Source organism: Vulpes lagopus, chromosome 2, assembly GCF_018345385.1.
Source record: "Vulpes lagopus strain Blue_001 chromosome 2, ASM1834538v1, whole genome shotgun sequence".
Taxonomy (NCBI): domain Eukaryota; kingdom Metazoa; phylum Chordata; class Mammalia; order Carnivora; family Canidae; genus Vulpes; species Vulpes lagopus.
The window spans coordinates 29,006,619-29,030,640 of record NC_054825.1 but is presented as its reverse complement, the minus strand read 5'-3'; the positions used below and the strand labels follow the sequence as shown (position 1 = coordinate 29,030,640).

General features: G+C 43.1%; 1 protein-coding gene across 5 annotated transcripts in view; it reads left to right on the top strand.

Moving 5' to 3' along the window:
* Nucleotides 1-401: 401 nt before the first annotated feature.
* Nucleotides 402-24,022, top strand: part of CNNM1 (cyclin and CBS domain divalent metal cation transport mediator 1) — a 58,967-nt gene continuing 35,346 nt past the window's right edge. For all 5 annotated transcript variants that reach the window (XM_041746615.1, XM_041746613.1, XM_041746614.1 and 2 more), the window contains exon 1: nucleotides 402-2,251. In XM_041746615.1, coding sequence (XP_041602549.1) covers nucleotides 688-2,251 — 1,564 coding nt within the window. In that variant the 5' untranslated portion in view covers nucleotides 402-687. The remainder of the gene's footprint in view (nucleotides 2,252-24,022) is intronic.

Sequence of the window (24,022 nt, the reverse complement as noted above, 5' to 3'; positions counted from 1 at the left end):
AAGCAACCACCCAGGTGCCACTCCCTATTTTTCAACCATTACTTTGGAGATATTTCCACATCACAAACAAATGGATCCACGTCATTCTTTTTCCCTGCTGCATAGTATTCCATCACATAGCAGTGCCACAATTTATTTCAACAGTTTCTTATTCATGGACATTTGGATCCTAACAAGGAATTGAACTGAAGCAATTCCAAAAATTTTAAACTATAAAAGGTCAGCCGAGTTGACACCAAATGCAAAGTTTTTACAGACTCAAGACTTGTCTCTGGAATATCTTTTGACCAGAAGGGGGAAGGCAAGAGGCAGGAGGAGAGGCAAAACGCTGGGAAATATCCCTGGCCAATAGGGAAGCGGTGGGGCCGACAGGGAATTACTGCCGGGTAGGAGTTCGCGGAGGGGCCCCCTACTGCTGGGACGGGAGGCCGAGCTCCAACGCCAGGCCTCGGATAGCCTGAAGTGTTTAAGGGGGTTTTGCATGGTGCAGGGATGCGCAGCCACCTCCGGCCTCCCGTGAAGACTCTGCGCGGGGGCACGGCCTGAACCCCATCGCCTCCAGCGCACGCTCGCAGGGGGCGCACCCGTGGTGACCTGCCCGAGGCCGGGTTCCCGGCTCCGGCTCCTCCTCCCTCCAGATCTCGCTCTGTTCTCTGCAGTATCACGTGCAGCCGCGCCGGGTGCAGGATGGCGGCTGCGGCTACCGCGGTGGGTGTCAGGCTCCGGGACTGCTGCAGCCACGGCGCTGTGCTCCTGCTCTTCTTCTCTCTGTCCCCCCAGCCCCCGGCTGCCGCCGCCTGGCTGCTGGGCCTGCGGCCGGAGGACACCGCCGGAGGCCGCGTGTCCCTGGAGGGGGGCACCCTGCGCGCGGCGGAAGGCACCAGCTTCCTCCTGCGCGTCTACTTCCAGCCCGGGCCCGCGGCGCCCGCGGCGCCGGTGCCCGCGCCCACCCTCCCCGCGGGAGAGAACGCCACCGGCGACTGGGCTCCGCGGCTCGTGTTTATCGAGGAGCCCCCGGGAGGCAGCGGCGTGGCGCCCAGCGCTGTCCCCACGCGCCCCCCGGGGCCGCAGCGCTGCCGCGAGCAGAGCGACTGGGCGTCGGACGTGGAGGTCCTGGGGCCCCTGCGCCCCGGAGGCGTGGCGGGCTCGGCTCTGGTCCAGGTGCGGGTGCGGGAGCTGCGCAAGGGCGAGGCAGACAGGGGCGGCGCGGGCGGCGGCGGGAAGCTCTTCTCCCTGTGCGCCTGGGACGGGCGCGCCTGGCACCACCACGGCGCCGCCGGCGGCTTCCTGCTGCGCGTCCGCCCGCGGCTGTACGGTCCTGGCGGGGACCTGCTGCCCCCCGCGTGGCTGCGGGCGCTCGGGGCGCTTCTGCTGCTCGCCCTGTCTGCCCTGTTCAGCGGCCTGCGCCTGAGCCTGCTCTCGCTGGACCCGGTGGAGCTGCGCGTGCTGCGGAACAGCGGCTCGGCGGCCGAGCAGGAGCAGGCGCGCCGCGTGCAGGCCGTGCGCGGCAGGGGCACCCATCTGCTCTGCACCCTGCTCCTGGGCCAGGCCGGAGCCAACGCGGCGCTGGCCGGCTGGCTGTACGCCTCGCTGCCGCCGGGCGCCGGGGGCACCGGAGAAGGTTACAGCGAGGCGGGGGTTCACTTCCCGTGGCTGCCGGCGCTCGTGTGCACCGGCGCCGTGTTTCTGGGCGCCGAGATCTGCCCCTACTCGGTGTGTTCGCGGCACGGGCTGGCCATCGCCTCGCACAGCGTGTGCCTGACCCGACTCCTGATGGCGGCCGCCTTCCCCGTGTGCTACCCGCTGGGCCGCCTGCTGGACTGGGCTCTGCGTCAGGAGATCAGCACCTTCTACACGCGGGAGAAGCTGCTGGAGACGCTACGGGCCGCGGACCCCTACAGCGACCTGGTGAAGGAGGAGCTCAACATCATCCAGGGCGCCTTGGAGCTGCGCACCAAGGTGGTGGAAGAGGTGCTGACCCCCCTCGGGGACTGCTTCATGCTGCGCTCGGACGCGGTGCTCGACTTCGCCACGGTCTCCGAGATCCTGCGCAGCGGCTACACTCGCATCCCCGTGTACGAGGGCGATCAGCGGCACAACATAGTGGACATTCTGTTTGTCAAGGACTTGGCCTTCGTGGACCCCGACGATTGCACGCCGCTGCTCACGGTCACTCGCTTCTACAACCGGCCCCTGCACTGCGTCTTCAATGACACCCGGCTGGACACGGTGCTGGAGGAGTTTAAGAAGGGTGAGCAGTGGTCTGTCTCCTCTCCCAGCTACTTCCCACTCCAAAAGTATGATTCTTTGGTAAACATGAGAGCTTTCAGATGTGCAAAGCAACTCTCTGTGATCCCAGAAACTGAAGGAAGGCCCCACCTCTTGGTGGCTATTTTCATTTCACTACCTTCCTTGCAGCTGACCAAGCCCCAACCTCTAACCTTTGCCTTGGCTCACAAGATGTGCCATATTCCTCATTCATTCCCTTTCAGTCTTTTTCAGGATCTAACAATTGCCAGGTGTTATTGTGCAGGTTGGACTCGGGAAGGTCCTTGGAGGTCATTGGACAGCTCCCCACCCAATAGAGGAGGATCCTCTATAGCCTCCCCCTAACAAGGAGTCTTCCTTTTAAACTTTTCCCGGGGCTGGAAACTCACAGTCTCCCAGGCAAACTAACTCCATTGTTGGACAGCTCCAGCTGCTGATAATGTCTTTCTTAACTTGGAGCAGAAAGTTGTCTCAGGAACTTCTCTCTGGGTCCCCTTTCTGTCCTTTGAATCACAGAAGCCCCAAATAGTTTACTAGTTCTTTCTCCTTATTTAACTTTATCAGTACCCAGGTTGGATTAAAAGTTGACTAAGGCAGTGAAGTCCTTATACTTCTGGGACATGGGTTCCCATGAGGGACAGTATATCTGGATGTGAGGAAATATTCTGGTAAAGGGAACCACTAGAAAATCTGCATATACAAATGAATGGGGTTTCCTTCAGAGCAGTTACACCCCACCCCTGTCGTGTCTATTGCATGTTTACTACTCTTTGGGGTTTGTCTTTAGAAACTGTCTTTTGGAGTTAAGTACAATTCACTCAAGAAAAATTAGCCTGGATTCTTAGGGTTGATCTTCTTGGAGTTACACAGTTTGGCTGGTTCTCCTACTTGAAGGACACTCGATGGTTTTTGAAGATCAAATCTACCTTCAAGAGTCACCATTGAGTGCAGAGGACTATCTCACAACCCCAAAAACAATTCCAGGAATGAGTTGAGAATAGTGACATGGTTAGAATAAGAGTAGAACCTTCTAGAATGACCATTTTGAAAGAAGCATTCATCTGTACATATGAGTTAGCATGTTTATTAAAAACAAAACAAAAAATTCAATCCCCTGACTTTAGAATCAAGCTTCAAATGTAGCTTCCCTGTGGCTAGCAGGAATCTCATTTGGCATATCTTGACACATCTTTTTGTTTATCAAACACTCAATCTTACTACTTGATCATCACAGGTGCTCTTTGAGTCTTTCATACAAAGAGAAATCTGGGTCTTCCTCCTGCCACAATTTTTCTAGACAAATAAAATTGTGTTAGGTATCAAAGTGTGGCTTGGAAAGGGAGGAAAAAAGTTGAAAACCTACTTTCAGTCCCAGCTTGTAGACTTTATGTTGGTATCATGAGAAGGGGAGGGACATGTGTGTATATTACAGCTGTTTTAGCCCAATCTGGGCTACTGTTTCACCCTCTTCCATCTATCTTCCCCCAAATCCTTGCATGACTTGTTCCCACCTTACCCCTACTTTCATCCAACCACTCTTAGCATTATTCTTACATTTTGTAAGACTCCTACAGAAAGGAGTCTTGGACTGGGCATAAAAACTGTGAAAATCTATGTATATTAGTTGCAAGGACTGCCATAACAAAATACCATACACTGAGTGGCTTAAACAACAGAAATTTATTTCCTCATAATTCTGGAATCAGGAAATCCAAAATCAAGGTGTTGGCAGGTTTGGTTTCTTTTAAGGACTCTCTTTGGCTTTTGCAGATGACTTCCTTCTCTCTAGGTCCTTTCATGGTCCTTCTTCAGTGTGTGTGAGCTCATTCCTGGAATCTCTGTGGTTCTAATCATTTCTTCTTATAAAGACACACCAGTCAGATTGGATTAGGAGCCTCCCTATCAGCTTGGTTCTAACTTAATTATCCCTTAAATATGATAGTTAAGACAGAGTGCAGTTGAGATAGTGTCATTGTCACATGCTACTGGAGGACATTTTTCATGAAACTCCTATAAACTCGTTCATTCATTCATTCATTCATTCATTCACTATTTATTGAGCATCTATGTAGTAAGTAATAGGCGAGACAGAACACTGCCCCTAGAAAGTTAACAGTCTACAAAGATATACAGTGTCAGAATAAGGACAGTCTTTAGAAGCAGGAATTGTGTCTCACTAACCTTTGTATTCCCAGCACATTGCACAGTGCCTTTCATATAGTAGGCTGCTCAAAAAAAAGTCAATACTGATCTGAAATGAGTCCTGCTGCAGAATTTCTAAATCTGGTTTGAAAAAGGCTTGTCAGCGTTCTATCAGTAGTCTGTAATTAGGCAGATCGCTAAAGAGAAGCTGGGAATTACCATGCCAAAGAAGAGCCTGCCATGTCCCTTCAGAGCCTTGCTCCTTCCTCAAAGTGTACTCCAGAAACCAGCAGCAAGGGCCTCCTCACCTGGGAACATATGAGAAATGCATAATTTCATACTTCATTCTAAATCCACTGAATGAAAATCTACATTTTAACAAGCCCCCAGGTGACTCATGTGTACATTAATGTCTGAGAAGCATTGCCTTCAGAGCACCCTTATTGACAGTGATTGGTAGATTTACTTAGAATAAATACAAGGAATAAGTGGCAATTGAGTGTTCTCTGGCTTCATGGCATATAACACAGTGGTCATTTTCTATAAACATTGTGTTTGCACTATAGGTTAGGAAAGGAAAGCCAGATTGAACTAGTTTTCTTTACCCTTAAAAATAACTCTTAAAGTAAATCATAAAAGCCCTTCTGTTTCCCTCACTTCTTTGCATCTCAAGTAACTTAACTAAACAAGCACCTTTGGAGGTAGGGGAGGAAAATGATAAATAGGAGCAACAATCACCATTAATTGAGTGGCAGTTCTGATGGGCACCCTGCCAAGCCCTTTACATACTTAGCACAACCCTCCTGGGTGGGCATTATCAACCCCATTTTATAGGTGAAGATACTAAAGCTTGGATCCATTACAGGACTTACTCAGCTCTTCACAATTGATAACTGAATTGTGATTTGAACTAGGTCTGTAGGACCTCTAAGCCTGCTCTTTTTCCCACTACACCAGTCTTACATAATCCTCCATCCTAGAATTCCTGCCACCCACAGGGTTCAAAGTTCACCTTTGACCTCTGACTTGCTGCCAGTGGCTGATTTACCTTTAGTTTTCATAGGTTAGAAATGGAGTTTTGATAATTAGCTGAGTGATTGCTAGCATGTATGTCGCATTTTACAAAACATTTCTACCTATCTTCTCTTATCTGATCCATAAAACAACTCTGCAGCTACAGGTGAGTACCCTAAGACCCAGGTTACTTGGCCTACCTAGGACCATCATTAAGCTATTATTCCAAGGCCCAGATTCAAATCCAGGTCATATGACTCCAAAGTTCTTGTCCATATGAAGTTTTACTTCTATACTTCGTATCACCTCCAGGTCTTTAGAAATGAGGAAGAAGAAAAAGGTCTTTCCAGCTAACATGCTTGCTTTACTAAAGAAACAGTAGTTCTCCCCCATTGAACTGTGAATTCCTTAAGGGCAGAAAATGAATCTTATTTATTTGTATTCTTAGGAGGAGCACAGCAGCCCCCACAGCAAGGGGATGAATCAACATTTATTGAATGAATGGCTTTAAGTAGCTAATTTCTACTATATTTTTTTATGTTTGAGTGAGGTGAACCCAAAGTATTGGGTAACAAGTGTTGTTCCATTGACCATAACAAACCTTTCCTCTTCCCAGATTCTCTACCCCAGGTCAGTGGCAACCTTGTCCTTCCAGTCTCCCAGGCTAGAAACTTGCCCTTCACCACTCACCCTCATCCTACTTATCCCTGTCTTAGTCTGCTTGGGCTGCCATAACCAAATACCATAGGCTGGGTGGCTTAAACAATAGCCATTTATTTTCTGATGGTTCTGGAGGCCAGAAGTCCAAGTTCAAGAGCTTTCTTCCTGGCTCGTAGATGGCTAGCTTCTCATTATGTCTTCACACAGCCTTTCGTCAGTACATGTATACAGAGAGCGCGAGCTCTGGTCTCTCTTCCTCTTATAAAGGTACCAATCCTATTGGTTTAGGGCCCCACCCTTATGATCTTATTTAACTTAAATGATTTCCTCAGAGGCCCCACTGGGGAGAGGGGTTAGTGCTTCAACATATGAATTTGGGTGGCGGGGAGAAGGACATTCAGTTTGTAACAATCACCAAAGTCTGCCAAAAATTTGCCAAAATTGCATCTAAAATAGTTCTTGCATCTGTATATAATATAGTCCACTATTTCTTTCACTTAATTGACTCACTGAGTTTATTCAAGAAATAATTCCTGTGTTTCTGCTGTTTAGGCATGGAGAACATACAGTAGTCCCTGTCTACATAGAGCTTTCGTTCCAGTGCAAGAGACCAAAATTAAATGAGGTAGTGATTAAGAGCATAAACTTTGGTGCCAGACTGCCCAGTTATGTAGCTGTCTGTTTTGTGAGCTGTAAAATGAGGGTAGTGATGGTATTTATTTACTCACAGGGTTGTGTGAAATAATAAGATAATATGGTATTCTATTGCTTATTTAGTAATTGTCATTATAAATGCTAAATAAATGCTAGCCAAGATTCTTAAATATAAACACAAACCTATTACTCTTTTGTGCAAAGGCCTCCTAAGAAATGTCACTTCTTCCAATTTTTGTCTCTCTCAAATCCGCCCTCTCCATTGCCACTAAAATAATCTCTGGTGACATCATCCCCTGCTTAAAACCCTTCTGCACTCCCCACCGCCTGCAGGATAAAGTCTAAGCTGTACTCTCCTGATCTGCTCCCTGCCCTCCCCTCCTGGTTCATCCCTTACTGCTCTCTACCACAGCTGTGTGCTCCAGCAACGCTGAATTTCATGGCCACCCATGTTATTGCTTGCCTTTGTTCCTTTATTCTTTCTTGCTTTGTCTCTTTCCTCATGCTGCACTCTTTGTCAGGAATATCGTTGCCTGATTAATATGCATTCCCTCCATTCACTCCACCTCTTCCTCTAATACTTAGCACCCAGGCCACCTCTTCTGGGAAGCTTCTCCTGTAAACCCCAGTGGGAGCCAACTTAATTGTCCCATATCTCTCTTATTGAATTAACAGGTTGTATGACTGGTTTTTGCTTATTAGTGCTGCTCACCCACATAACCAGCAAAGACTGTCTTATCTGTCTTAACCATGGATAGGCCATATGCTAAGTTTTCAGTAAATGTTTGCTGAATGACTGAATGAATAACTGAAGGAGTTAAACTTTAACAGACACAATCTGCACAGATCTCTAGGAAATGCATCATTAATGATCTCCAGCCAATCATTTTGGACAATGCAGGACAGAGGCAAATTTTAAGTGTTAGAAGAAAAGTGTTGCATATATATGGTTTCTCCACTTTTTTAGGTATATCTATTTATTATAACAATTATCCATCCCTTGTCATGTTCAAAGCACTGTGCTAAGAGTTGGATGTATGACATACAATCCCTGCCCTCAAAGAGCCTACAGCCTGGGAGGATCACTGGGTGGCTCAGCGGTTTGGTGCCAGCCTTCGGCCCAGGGTGTGATCCTGGAGTCCCAGGATTAAGTTCTGCATCAGGCTCCCTGCATGGAGCCTGCTTCTCCCTCCTCCTGTGTCTCTGCCTCTCTCTCTCTCTCTCTCTCTCTCTCTCTCTCTCTCTGTGTGTCTATCATAAATAATAAATTAATTAATTTTTTAAAAAAAGAGCCTACAGCCTAATAGGAGAATAGTCTTCCCCTTTGAAAGGTAGGAAGCAGGCTGGACTCACCTTTCCCCTCACATATATAGCATTGCAATTCACAAGTCATATTTCAGCATATAAGCATATGGACAAGACAGACCTGCATATAAGTCATTAAAATAAAAGTGATACAATAGAAATATAAAAATTCAATGAGAGCATGGAGAAGACAGTGATTATGGTTAGGTTTTATGTCTTTTATTAAATTTTTACTGAAGTTTGTAAGTTTCTATACTCCATATTCATATAGAAAACTGAAAAATATAAAACAGTAGACAAAGCATGAAAATCTCCTAAGGTAATCATCCCACTATCCTGAGATAATAACTCCTCTAATATTTTGTCATTTTAAAAATATAGCACCCATAGTAACAACCTTAATCAAATTACTGAAAGGAAAATAAAGTGAAAAATCCATGGTCTTACCTTCTTCCACTAATAAAATATCCAATGCTAATCCCAAGAGTGATTTTTTAAATATGATGATATTATTTTCACTGTAGTCTCCTTAGGAGTGAGTCCTATAATTTGAAAAGACTAATTTATAAAATGGAGCCCTAAAGATTTGTTGAAATTAATTTCTGCAGTTTACTCTGTTTATTAGATTGTCTTTAGGAGAAAACCAACCCTATGCCAATAGGGAGAAAGAATAAAGCTTTGTTCTGAAGTCAGAACCTACATGGCCTCTGAGTACCATCGCTCTAGTATTTAATAGTTAGACAACTTAGCTCTGCCTAGTTAGTAACACCATCTTCCTAAACAAAAGATAGCATAAGGCACATAATGTTGGGTTATTCTGTCTATAGGCTAGCATGGCTGTAAGATTATTGCAATTTTCATACTCAGTGTTTGCTCATTCGTAGGTTGATTCATTCACTCATTTATTCAGTAAATATTGAACTCCTGCTTTAGACCAGGCACTGTACTAGGCCCTGGGAATACAGTGGTGACTGAGACAGACATTGTGGAGCTGAAAGATATCCTCTTCAATCTTTGGTTCTACTGCATGTGATCTGTTGCTTAAAAGACATCCAACTAGCCACTAAATGCTCCTGGCATAGACACACAATGTAACATTTTCACTGAGGAATAATCTGGTTGAAAAGTCAGTGTTTTTGCTTTATCACTCCAAATTCTGGTGTGATAGTTTAGCAGGGAGAATAATCATCCCATTGCTTAATTCCATAAAAAGCTGCCAAAACATTAGTACTACATTTTTCTGTCTTTCATAAAACAAAATAAAAAATTATTTTCACTGAAAGTTTTATTTCACTGACATAATTACATGTAATATGTTTAGGGATGCGTGGGTGACTCAGTGGTTTGAGTGTCTGCATTTGGCTCAGGTCATGATCCCAGGGTCCTGGGATCAAGTCCCACATCAGACTTACTGCAGGGAGCATGCTTTTCCCTCTGCCTGTGTCTCTACCTCTTTCTGTGTCTCTCATGAATAATAAATAAAATCTTTTTTAAAAAAAAGCCCAACATGTTAAACATTGCTAAATAATAATCAGTAGAATTTAGAATGTTTACCTTCTAAACAATAATTAGAACAAACAGTAAACAAAGCATAGCCCATCATGTACAGGGAGGCAAAACAAAAATTGAAAAGTAGAACTAATTAAATATACAAGGCGTTAAATTACTGATTTATATTTCTTTCCTTAGAAATTTTTATTATGATTGTTGTAATATTGTTGTGAAATAATTTTTTTTCTCAGCCTAGCAAAAGAAATACAAGGTAACCATAGAATCTGAGCTGGAAGAGGCACTGAAAAACCTGACAAAGAATCTAATTCACACTTTCATTTTTAGATTTAGTTATCTTTTCCAAGACAAAAACAGCCTTCAATGTCAGACTTTTTATCTAATCTAAATCCCACAGGCTGCAGTTAAATTCCATTTTCTCCTTTTATCATCCTTGGTGAGTCCTCTCTTATTTGAAGACTATAGTAGCTCACCTCAATTCCATTTCCATTTTTTAACAATCAAAATACATTTGGTTGTGTTTCTGGACCTTTTAAAGCATTTGGGTATCTCAGGGGAGTGGTGTTTGTGGATGTTCCTAATACTTTCTTAAACTGGTTTATCTCTAGGCCCAATCTGGGGGCCCCTGGACCTTCCATCACAACTCTTTCATTCTGTTTATATTCTGCTGTCTTCCTTTCCAAATTGGGATTCTTCTCAATTCATTCTTCTCTCTTCTCTTTCTTTCTCCCTATCTTCCTTCCTTTCTTCTCTTCTTCCCTCCCTTCTCCCCATCTTTCTTTCCTTCTCTCCTTCCTTCTCTCCTCTCTCCCTTCCTCCCTTCCTTCCTTCCTAATGACATTTTTCTGTGCCAGGCCTCCTGCCCTCCTGGTACTTGCCATACAGTAGGAATATATACATTAACCAAGAAATAATTACAAGTGGTAACAGTGATTTGAAGAAAGGTGGAGGGAGCCATAAGAGCCTATGATAGGGGTCCTGAGCCAGTCTTGTGGGTAAGGATAGATTCCTCCCCCTCCCTAAGTGATATTTGAGCTGAATCCTGAAGGGTGGCAAGAAGGAGTTTACCAGAGGAAGAGCTTTTGAGGTGAAGGGAGCAGACGTGCAAAGGCTTTGAGGAAAGGGGGCAAGTGTGGGGGCCACGTGGGTTCCTGGGCCATTGAACATCCTTTAGAGAAAGTGCCACCCCTGCCAGCCAAACTTCCCTCTACCCCTAGTGATTGTGTGGGCATCCGAGTTCAGGAACATTCCCTGTGGGCCTGACTACCAGGGCTCAGGAGATGGATGTGGATATAAATATGGGGAAGAGCTTGCCCTCCAGGAGTGTGAAAGGAGGAAGGCCTCTGATGGAAAGGATACCAAGCAGCCTGGCCTAGCCAACAGGCAAGGGCATCCAGGCATCTGTGGGGAAGGCAGGAGGGAGAAATCCCCTGGAAGGATCTGGGAAAACTTCTCTGAGGAAGTAAGAAAAGAACGATTCTGATAAGCAGTTATGAAGGGAAAGGGCATTCCAGCTGAGGCAGGAGATTGAACTAGAAAAATAAAGGCAGAAAGGAAGCCGACACCACATTTGAATGCTGGAAAGGCGGTGATCTCAGTGCTGCTTTTCTTCCAGCAAAAGCGGGAACTAGGCAGAATGAGATATTTGTTAAACATAATTTCTGTTCTCTCCAAAGGCCAAAACTGTATATTTTAACCATCTTTGGTGGTGATATTTCTAAAATGTTTCATGCCCATTCCTGCCTTCCTTAGGAAAGGATCCTAAATATAACTTAATCTTTTCTTGATGACGCAGGATGGTGGTCATGAGAATGTAGTTATTTTATGCTGTGTTATAAAGCCATTCGCTGTCTACTTCTTTATTTTTCTCTGCCCTCCGGCTATCAGCTGCTAGTTCTCTGAGCTGGCCTCAAGCTAACCCCTCCCTCCACCTCGCTCTTCACAAAACCACTCTTTCTGTGTCTCTTTCAGAGCCTCTATTTAACTGAGAATCAAGTAAATATACGTGTTGGAAATTGTGTGCCTGGTATACAATAAGCTTCAATAAATATTTGTTGAATAAATGATTAATTAGGCTTTGACCAGGAGCCTAGGGCATGAGGTTGGTGTAATGGACCTGGGATAGTTCCTTCTGGGACCAGATTTAAAGCAGTGCAAAGTCAGATCTCCAGATAATGGGTCGTTACTCTGCTATTTTTGCAGTGTTGCTTAGCAAGCCAAACTGCCAACCGGCTTAGATCCTAGTGACTAACAACTATTTTTTCATGCCCTGGTGATGCTGGTTACCATGGTGTTCTGGGTGACACAGTTAGCTTTTTATAATTGCCTTTCAGTGGCTCAAGAAATTTTTTTGTGAGAAGTGTATTGATTATTCTATTTGGGATGAAGTAAAGCAAGATAATTACTACAAAGTATAGCCTTTATTTAATAAACTAGAGAAAGAGACTGTTTCATTTTTCCAAATCAAGGTGGTTGCTACAGGACTGGTAGGTAGGGTAACATTTTTGTGTTTCTCTTCCTGATTTTGATAAAAAGTAATTTGATTCGATTGTATAGATTTTTTTTTAGAAATCTAGCATGTGTCAAGACATCTTTTTCTCAACTTATTCCAATGGGATTCTTCAGTATTAAGATACAAACATTAGAAGTCACCCTTTGTAAATACAAGAAGCTATAGCTGTCGGCACTGTTAAAATTCTAGTATATCCTATATCATTCAGAAGAAGCATCCTGTAAAGCCAAACTGTTTTTGTAGCCCAGGACCGTTTAGACTTATAAAAGTGGAGTTTTTAAGGGGTGCCTGGGTGGCTCAGTAGGTTAAGTGTCTGACTCTTCATTTTAGCTCAGGTCATGATCTCAGGGTTGTGAGATTGAGCCCCCATGTCAGGCTCTGTGCAGGGTGTGGAGTCTGCTGAAGATTCTTTCTCGCCCCCTCTGCACCCCTCTCTAAAAAAAAAGTAGAGAATTTTAGAGCTGGAAAAGGCAACTTGGAGGTCACCTGGTTCCATCCTTTAATTTTATAGTGGAGGAAACTGAGGCCCAGAAAAGACAAATAATAACATTAAAGATGATAATCCCTTACAGTTAATCTTTACATTGGCAAAGATCATTCCCAAATAGTAACTCATTTTGCACTCACCATGCATATGAAGTCAGTAGCATTTTTTCCCCTTTTTTGCATATGAAGCACCTGTGATCTGGAGACAGGAGTGTCCTGCTCAATGTTAGTGACTAAGGCAGAATCCGAAGCTACATCTACGATTTGCTGCCTCAGGCCATGGAGCTACAGACACAGCGTCCTAGACAACTGGGCTCAGATCCTGGCTTCTTTGTTTACTAGCTGTGTACTAGGGCAGGACACTTTATCACTCTGAGATTTATCTTCCTTCCCACAATGGGAATAATGATACTATATTATTATAAGTTTACTGCAAAGGCTAAAGATAATACCTGTGCTATAACACATTTAAGACAATGCATCATTTGCCTCCTACCTCACTGATCTAATTGCATGAATTGTGTCTAGTTAGTCATTTAGTATAATAAGTGCTTTCTCTGATCCAACCCGTGTAAATGTGACTGGACATAATGAATAGAAGTGAGAGCTGTTTACTTTGGACAAGTCACTATTTCTGAGTCTCCATTCATATATTAGTAATAACAATCCCCATTTGGCAGAGATATGATGAAGATGAGGGGTTAATGTGTGCACCCTCTGAACAATAGGTACAGCAATGACCCCTAGGGCAAAAACTGGAAAATGGAGTGAATGTGAACCTGTGCCCTCAGGAGTCCACTTGGTTTAGTTCAGAAACAGTGAGGAGAATGTTGGAGTAGCTGTCGGCTGTCTTTACCTGCAATGAGAACCTCCAAAATGATGGGTTTTAAGGTCACCTCCAGAGTCTAGCTTATTTAAATAGGGCCCCTGGGAACCCTACCTCTCTTCTCCCTGGGACCAGCCTCATTCGGCCATAGCCTCTGGGCTAGCCCAGAACTGTATGATCTCTAAACAACTTAGGCCAGGACTATTTGCCTTTCAGTGTCTTTCCTCATGTCTGGGGTTGGTTCATGGCCTGCGAATGTCACCATCAGTCAAAGCTTAGCCAGATCACTCTGGGTCATCATGGTGATTTTTAAGCTGAGGATCCTGGTTATGTTTAGCCTGAACCTAGAGAGAGAGACAAACTGGCCCTGTAGGCTACCTCTAAGAGAAACTCTGAGTCTGAGAGGCCTAAAGTTAAACTATCCAGTCTCGTTTAGTTTTCTTGAAGCTTTCCACAAACGCCAGCTAGGTGGGTCGTATTCAGTTCCCTAAGTTCAAATATTGGCTCTACTATTTATAAGCTGAATATCCTTGGACCAGTTGTTGTTTGAATGGGGAATAAATGCAATCCATTTTGATAGAGTAGTGGGAAAGAAGGCAAGATATATACCAAAAAAAACCCATAGTGGCCTTTAATGGCAGCAAGAAGACTTCAGAAATTATCCTTCTTGGTAACTGGTACATGTTATTGAAGTGGGGAATAAGCTCATAAATGCTGTTTGGGGCAGTCAGTCTGGTTTGTTGGATAGACTGGATTGGAGCTCCAGAAGGAGGATTGGTTAGGATATTAATTCAGTTGTCTAGGATATGATGAGGACATGGAAATTCAGGAATGTGCACTTGCAATTAGAATGGAGAAAACCTCTGAGACTTCATTACCTTCTGGACATTCTTTCTTGGGCTCTTCTACTGGTACCTCCTATATCATCTTTATTGATATATCCTCAGCATTTGGAGCAAGGCCTATCCATATCAAATGCTCCAGTATTTATTTGTTGCATAAATGTTGCATTTCTATGACCTCTAACGGTTGCAACGCCCCAGGCTCAGAAATGGATCTCTTTGTCTAGTCTCACTCTCATGATTGTTTCATTCATTCATTCATTCATTCATTCATTCATTCATTCATTTTCCCAAAGATATTATCAACTCTAGACTTATATTTCCCAGCTACCACTTGACATTCCACTTGGAGGTCTGAAAGGCATCCCAAACTTAAACTGTCCAAATCTGAGCTTAGGCTGTCTGTGCCAAAGCAACTCCTCGCACAATATTCCCAAACTCTGTAAATTGCAGTTCCATTGTTATTGCTATTCAGATCCAAACTCTTCTTTTGCTCTTGCCTCATTCCCAATCCCTCATGTATGCTCTGCTTTCAGCATATCTAGAGAATCTGCTTACATCTCACCACCTCCGCTGCTAGCTCCCAGCCAAGCCACCACCCATCTCTCACGTGGATGATTGCCAGAACTTCATATGAGATCTCTCTGCTTCTACTTCTACCCACTTTGTGTCCATTCTTAACACAGCAACTAGAAAGAGGCTTTTAAAACATAAGTCAGATCATATCACTCTTTTGTAAAACAATAAACACACACACAAACACGAAACTGTACAATGGCTTTATCTTGCTCAAAGAGCCAAGTGCTTAAAAGGCCTTCCAGACTTTATCACAGGCTTACCTACCATCTCTTACTTCCCTGAACTTGGCTCCTACTACTGTCCTCACCCCAAATCAGCAGCGACTCCACTAGCAGCCTTGCTATTCTAAGCACATCAGCTATACTTCCAACTAAGGACCTTTTGATTCTTGTTCTACTGCAAGGGTGTCCCTGAGATATCCACAGGGTTCCCCACCTCATTGCCTTCAGATCTTTACTCAAATTCCACTTTCTTGGGGAGTTCATCCCTGCCCTCTCTTACCTAAAATTGTAACACACACACACTTCCTCATTGCTCTACCCCACTTTCCTTTTCCCCTTAGAGCTGTGATGTAGCTTTTACATATTTATCTGGCTTATTATCTCTCGCCCCTAGTTATTAGAATGTAAGCTACAGAAGGGAAATGATTTTGTCCATTGAGTTTATTGCTGAATTTCTAGTGCCTAGGTTAGTGCTTGGTACATAGTAGGCATTTAATAAATACTTTTTGATAAAATGAAAAAAGAAAAGGCAAATTGCAAGAATGCGGGGATTTTGTTTCCTAATAGGAACAAAGGAAGAGAAAGTAAAAAATAACTCCTGAGTGATGACCCTGGGTAACTAGAAGGTTGATAGTGCTACGTTCTAGATAGTGAAGGAGCCAGAAAGAAGAGCAAGGATGGTGGCCCTTTAAAGATCATGAGTTCCTATTGAGATAAATGATTTTGACAAGACAAGGAGACAGCCCAGGCAAAATGTTTAAAACAGAATGTAAGATCAAAGTAGACACTGATGCTGAGATATAAATTTAGTCCTCAGGAGACAGACAGTGGTGATATTTAAAGTGATGGGCTCTTCTGGGATCTGTAATCAAGAAGAGAGAGGCAGAGAATCAAGGACTGGAGCAGAGGCTTTTAACTCAATTGCCCAGTAGAGTCACTTGAAGGAGTTTTAAACATCCTAATGCCAGGACAGCATCCCAGGCCAGTTAGACTGGAACCTCTATGAGAGGCACATAGGTTTTACAGCTCCCTGGGTAACTCCCACTTGCAGCCAGGGTTGAGACTCACTGAGCTAGAGCCTGTGACATGTATTTATCTTTAGATGAGGATAAAGGAATCCACAGTGGAAACAGAAAAATATCAGTCATAAGCATGGGAAGAATACCAGGGTCTTGACCAGTTCTTCTCATACTCAAATGTACATACTCAAATGTACATAAGTACCACTGGGAAATCCTGAGGCCATGCAGATTCTGACTCAGACTGCGGGGATGGGGCTGAGCTGCCATGGCTCTCACAAGCCTTCCAGTAATGCCAAGTCTTCTGGTCCCAGGGCCACACTTTGAGTAGCAGGTGTCAGAAGCAGTGCTTCTCAGACTTCAATGTGCATGAGGACCACCTGGGATACCATTGAAACAGCTGTCTGGGGTGCACCTCACCACCCAAATCTTGATTCTGTATGTGGCACAGAGGTGGCACCTATGAACCTGCGTTTTGAACAAGTGCCCGGATGATGTGCCCAGGAACACACTTGGAGTCCAGTGCACGCTCCAAGGGGAAGCGTTACTGAGACCAAGGTAAAGAAGAAGAGGCACTCAATACTGTCCACTCAATAAGTAAAAGATGCGGTAGGGACACCAGGGAGAATAAAAAGGTAGCAAATATCAATGTATTTTACAAGGTGAAGGTCATAAGTAAGGCAGAAGCCATAAAATGATTTCTGCTTTCCTTAGTTCTCTATTTCTAAGCAATTATGCTTTTGCCTTAGCTTCTAAATTTTATCTTGGGAACAGTTACCTTAGCAAAATGCTGTAGCTATTTTTGAAAGAGAAAGAAAGCAAATCAATTATTTGCTATTTTTTTCAAGGCATATGCTAACAGAGACCTTAGGAGGTCTTCTCTGTGATGTGCCTAAACAATTAGAGGCTATATTTATTAAAAACCCTTGGAGAATATTTCTACTTCTTCAAACACTGAAATAGAGTTGCGGTGTTGCCTGCTTACTGACATTCTGTCTCTTTAAAGTAAGGTTTCCAAGCTCAGCACTATTGACATTCCTTGTTATGGGGCTATCCTGGGCATCGGAGGATGTTTCGCTGCATCACTGGCCTCTACTCACTACATTCCAGTAGCATTCCCTGCCCCAAGTGTGACAACCCAAATTTGTCTCCAGACATCGCCAAATGTCCCCTTGGGGTGGGGGTGGGGGGCATCAATTCAGCCCCGTTGAGAACCATTGCTTTAAAAGCAATGCCTGGGGGATCCCTGGGTGGCGCAGCGGTTTGGCGCCTGCCTTTGGCCCAGGGCGCGATCCTGGAGAACCGGGATCAAATCCCACATCAGGCTCCCGGTGCATGGAGCCTGCTTCTCCCTCTGCCTGTGTCTCTGCCTCTCTCTCTCTCTCTGTGACTATCATAAATAAATAAAAAAAATTAAAAAATAAATAAAAAAATAAAAGCAATGCCTGAAAACCTAGTTGCTGTTCTAAGAAATTTGACGTGTAGTTTGGGTGTGTCAATGCCCGGGGTGATGAGATAAGCTACTTCTAGAAACTAGTACTAGGACAACCTTTGGATTTGAGGGACAAGAGAAATGACTAGTTTGACTTTCAATAGTGGGAAATTTTATTGACCTGAGACACACCAAGAATTTAATAGATATTACAAGTACCTCAAGCTTGTCTCAGAGGTGATTGGTACAAAAGCTATAAGAAACCCCTTTTCTTTTATTTTTTTTCAAGATTTTACTTATTTATTTGAGAGAGAGAGAGGGAGAGCATGGGGGAGGGGGTAGAGGGAGAAACAGGTACCCTGCTGAGCAGGGACCCAGACATAGGGCTCCATCCCAGGATCCTGGGATCATGACCTGAGCTGAAGGCAGACGCTTAACCGACTGAGCCACCCAGGCACTCTAAGAAACTCCTTTTCAAGCTCAGCATTAAATAGTCAGTGCTCACTGTATGCTCGGTGTGAACCAAATGCCATAACCACCATATCATATGAGAGCACTCATCAGCTTGCTACTACAAATACCCTTTGTTCCAGGAGGTTCTTCTCTTTTAGTAAGTACTTAGCATCTGGCAACTTAAGCCAGGTGCACCAGAGGGACCAGGATTTTATTAGAAATCTCAGTGCTTGTTTTTCTTCCTTATTAGTAAGTCATCAGATAAATAACCAGAGTGCCAGAGCCTACCCATATAGTTTCTCAAACTTTAGACTGCATCAAAACTAGTTGTAGAACTTATTAAAATCACAGGTCACTGGGCACAACCCCTGAAATTCTGATTTACTAAGTGTGGGGTGGGTCCTGAGAATTTACATTTCTAACTACATTCTCTAGTGATGCTGATGCTGCTGGTCCAGGAAGCACACTTTGAGAACCATGACTATAAATAATTAGAGTAGTTCTCAGCTTGGCTGAGAATTAGCATCACCTGGGGAATATTTTAAACTATTGATGCCATGGCCCCACTCCAAGCTGTTGAAATCAGAATCTCTGGGTGTGGGATCCAATCTTTAGACCATCAAAGCTTCTCAGATAATTCTAACACACAGCCAGTGTTAGAAACTATTGAACCAGTAAAATGCACTCCAAAGCATTGGGCTTGGAGGGTCTCATGTTTAATGGAGGGCTATGACTTAGTCTCAGAAAGGTGTGACTGACCCCTTATGCTCCATTGAGGATTGAGTTCCAACCAAATCCATCCTAACACTGTGGTCCAAGCAAGACTCAGGCGATAGGTATATATTCTCTACTTTGTGTCTCATCTGGATGTGGACAACATTGAAGCTAGAGACTGTACATCAGAGGCTGAGAGAAAGTAACCCATGCTGGAGGGAAGCAAACTTAAGAGGCTTAAGGAGCTCCCAGCTGCTAGAAGCCAGGAAAGACATGTTGGCAAGCCATGCCCTCAGGACAGAGCTGGAGCTTCTGCAGAAACTGGACACTAGGAACATGGCAGAGTAGAACATTCCAGAGTGTCTGTAGTTACCAGTTCAGAAGTAGAATACCAGTAAACTGGAATAAAATATACTCCTTACAACAGAGACAAATGTAGCCTTGATTTTTAGAAAGTGCATTGCCATAAAATCCACTGCGTCTGTATCTTTCAACTCAGCTCACAGATTTCCCATCCTTTGGTGTTCAGTGCCGCAGTGGTTTGGTCTAGGGACATAATACCTCATAAAGCTGTAGCATTCACTAGTTTTTGAGGTAAAACATTACCTTTTGCCTCATATCTTAATGAGATTTTGTTCTTAGATTCTTTCCTCCCAGCTGTGACAAATTCTCATTCCTGCCTGCCTTCTCCATTGCCACAGAAATTTATAAGATGGTGCCCTCTCCTCCATTCCTGTTCTCCTGATGGATGGCCTTGCCTGTGTCCGCTTTTGTCTCTGCCACATCCTAGAGCACAAAAAGACAAGTACTCTAAACTAGCATGTTACCAGCATTGCCACCTCTGTCCAAACCAGCATTGCTCTTATATTTCATTCTATTCTCTTTTTGTGAAACAGTTGCTATTTTTACTCACCCACTGACTTCCAGTTCATTTAAATACTGATTCTTTTTTTTTCGGCTTTAATAACAGCTTTATTGAGATAAATACTGATTCTTTTTTTTTTCGGCTTTAATAACAGCTTTATTGAGATAAAATTCACCCTTTTAAGGTATACAATTCAGTGGACCATCAATTGTGCAACCATGACTACCTAATTCTAGAACATTTCATCACTCCAAAAGAAACCCCAGAGTTTTTCCCCATCCCTTTCTTCCCCTAGCTCCTGGCAATCGCTAAACTACTTTCTTTCTGTATAGGTTAGCCTATTCTGGACATTTCATAGATTTGGAATCATACAAGTTATGGCCTCTTGGGTCTAGCTTCTTTCATTCAGCATAATATTTTGAAAGTTTGTCCATGCTGTAGCATGTACCAGTAATCCATTCCCTTTTAATGGCCAGATAATATTCCATTGTCTGGGTATACCACATATTATTCATCCTTTCATCAGTTGATGCACATTTGGATTGTTTTTACTGTTTAGCTATCAAGAATAATATGAACTTTTGGGAACACATTTTTGTGAGGACCTGTGTTTTCAGTTTGCTTGGGTGTATATCCATACTTGGGTAAACATATATGGATTTAGTGGAATTGCTGAATCATAAGATAAGTTATGTTTAATAATTTGAGAAACCACCAGACTTTTCCAAAGCAGGTGACTCATTTTACAATTCCACCAACAATGTCTAAGGGTTCCAATTTATCCACATCCATACCAACGTCATTTTTATTAGAGCCATTCTAGTGGGTGTGACGTGGTATCTCATTAGGGATTTGCCTTTCTCAAATGATAAAGATGCTAAGCAACTTTTCTTGTGCTTATTGGCTAGTTGTTTATCTTCCTCAAATAACTGTCTTTTTCCATCCTTTGCCAACTTTTTTTTAAAGAATTTATTTACTTATTCATGAGAGACACACAGAGAGAGGCAGAGACATAGGCAGAGGGAGAAGCAGGCTCCCTGCTGGGAGCCCGTTGTGGGACTCTATCCCCAGACCCAGGATCACGCCCTGAGCCAAAGGCAGATGCTCAACTGCTGAGCCACCCAGGCATCCCCTTTGCCCACTTTTTAACTGAGTTATGTTTTTATGAGTTGTAAATTTTCTTTATATATTCTGGGTATAATCTCCCTATTAGATATAGGATTTGCTGGTAGTCCGTTAAATACATTCTAAAAGCATTCTCAAGTCCAGTTGACCTATTTTTTCTTGGTTGCTTGTTTTTGTGATGTCTTATCTGAAAATATATTTTTCTACTCCAAGGTCACAAAGATTTACTCCTATATTTTCTTCTAAGAGTTTTATAGTTTTCACTCTTACGTTTAGGCATTTGATCCATTTTGAATTAACTGTTGTGTACAGTGTTAGGTAGGCATCCAGCTTCGTTCTTTTGCATACAGATATCCATTTGTCACCCAAGAGTTATGGAGCTATTCTGTGCCAGGTGCTATTCTTAGATTCTGGGGAAATGGAGATTAAGTGGAACATAGCTGTTGCCCCTCAGAAAACATATCATCCTAGTAGGGGAAATCACTTAGAACAACAGCATGGTGAAATTATGCCTAGCTCCTGGAGTGGTTATAGCAAATGGTAGCTGCTATAATAATAATAACAATAATAATAATAGCTATATTGTTGTTATAAGTGCCAAAGAGAGGTTTGTACAAAGTGCTGTGGTGGGAAGGAGTGACTACATTTTCCATGTCTCAAGGTTGGCTTCACTGGGAGCCACCCCCAACCCTTCTGAGGCCTAGGAAGCAGAGGGGTACAGGGAGATAGGTCTCTTAAAGGACAACCTTTTTTGAGAGAAGATGGACCTCAGGTATGTGTGTCATGAGCACAGCTGATTTCTGAACAAAGGTTATGTGAACAGGGCTATGTGATTTCTGATTCCCATTTCAGTCTGTACTCAAGAAAATGACTTCGTTCATTTGTCTATAGATCTCTATAGGCATTTGATGTGATCAGAGAGGCTGATTATGAATTACAAAATATTTCTAATAGATTACATAAGTGTATTGTCTTGAATATTATAAAATTAGGACTTAAAATCTCTATTCCCTGGTGATCACATAGTATGTCCTCAAATTGACCTTATGAAGTGCATACCAGTGGTTGATTTTCACATGGAAGTTATGGCACTCCATGAAACTTCATAAAATCTTAATCAATTTATTATTTTAAAAGATTTTATTTATTTATTCATGAGAAGCAGAGACATAGGCAGAGGAAGAAGCAGGCTCCCCACAAGGAGCCCAATCCAGGACTCGATCCCAGGACCCCGGGATCACGCCCTGAGCCGAAGGCAGACGCTCAACCACTGAGCCACCCAGGTGTCCCAAAATGTTAATTTACTAATCCCATTATATGAACTAATCTCTTAGTGGCAGAAAATGGCTCTTTTATATATATTCTGAGATCCACATTACAAAAATTATCCAACTATAGAAAATAATTTTAAGAAATCATTTTTCCAAGTTTTCGGTTACAGTAGTCATTTGTTTTGTCATCTGTTAGCACATGTTAGCAGGAAAGTGAGAACAGGTGCCATAAGTTTAAGAACAATGTGTTGAGGAAAAGGCCTTTAAATTGAGCACATTCTAACAATTAACATAATCTAATTTAAGCAGTTGTTTCAAAGAAGGATAATTTTAGAACCACTGATGTAGAGTTTAAATTTTAATTTAAACACATTATATTTTATTAAAAAACAAAGGTTTTGGTGTCTGGTTTTAATATCATCTATTGTGTCAACTATGGATTTTCATTCCATTTAGTTCAGTTCATCAGGCATTTATTTGGGTTCCTGTTATATGGAGTGTATCCTATCTTAGTCTATATCCTGAAGGAGCTTATGGCCTGAGGAAGAAACATGGTCCAATAGAGGACACACTCATTGCTAGTTACGAGAAGCAGAAAGTTGTGACAGATGCTCTAGTGGAGTTGTCAAGGATTTCAAAACACAAGCAAGGAGAGATTGGTTCAGATTCAGAATGGAGCAGATCTGGTAGGACTTTCTTGAGGAACTAGCGCCTAAGGTGGAACTTGAAGAGTGCAAATGGAGTGGGAGGAGACAGTGTGCACCAAGCCTTAAAAAGTACATATGGACCAAGTTGAGGAAGTGAAGGTAACAAGGCGCATCTGGAGTATAGAATGGTAGGGGATATAGCAGGGCATTTTGCTGTCTTGATACTACCAAACCAACGAATCTGGATTTGATTCTGTGCATACTAGGGAGTCTTATAAGGTTTTTGAGCAAGGCAGTGGGATGATCAGACCAGTTTGGGGTTAGTTGAAGGACAGGTTGGAGTTGGAGAAGAAATCAGAGACAATTCTTTTTTTTTTTTTTTTTAAGATTTTATTTTTTTATTCATTAGAGACACACACAGGGAGAGAGAGAGAGAGAGGCAGAGACACAGAGACACAGGCAGAGGGAGAAGCAGGCTCCATGCAGGGAGCCTGACGTGGGACTTGATCCCAGGACTCCAGGATCACGTCCCACGCCCAAGGCAGGTGCTAAACCACTGAGGGATCCCACTCAGGGATCCCCCAGAGGCCATTCTTGAGTGATACAAATCCCATCTTTCCAATTAAAATTACCAATAGGTAATGATCTTGTGACTTGAGGTATCCAATACAGAAGTTCACATGTATAATTTTAATGGCTAATTATGCCTCCAGCAAACTGACTACTCCATTTATCTGATATTTTTAGCAAGAGCCAAGCTTAGAAAGGGTAATACTGATAAAGCATGACCTTCCTTTTATTAATTTATTGGGGGGGGAGGGGGCAAGAATAACATCTAAGTCACAACCCTAGATTTTCTCCTTAAATGTCTCTTTGCCAAGGAAAAAAAACCACCCGAATCTGCATTTTAGAAATAGGACCAGGAAATGTATTTATCAGCAGATAAAAACAAATCAAGGTAAAGCAGGATTGTAGGGCTGTTAGGTAAGACTCAGTCTCTACTTTAGGGCTGACTCTAGTTACCTGAGTTTGCAATCCAGCTGCCCCACATCCAGGCTATGTAACCTTAGGCATGTTACTTAACCCATCTGTGCCTCAGTCCTTTCATCTATAATGGAGATAAGACTAGTACTTGTCTCAGGAGTTGTTAGAAGGATTACATGAGTTAATACATAAAAAGTGCTCCAAATAGTGCCTGACATATGATGAGAGTTCACTATACATTAACTATTATCATTCAGTTGTTGGACAATAAAAATTAACTGCCTGCCTATGACACATTATAGTTTACAAAGCACTCTTACACACCCACTAGGTCCTCTGAGCCCCCAATGACCATATGGCTATTGGCTATCCTAGCTGTCATTACTGCTAACAAACCACTCCAAAACTTAGGAGCAAAAAACACCACCATTTTATGATGCTCAGATTCTATGAGTCGGGAATTTGGATGAGGTGCAACAGGACTTACTTATCTC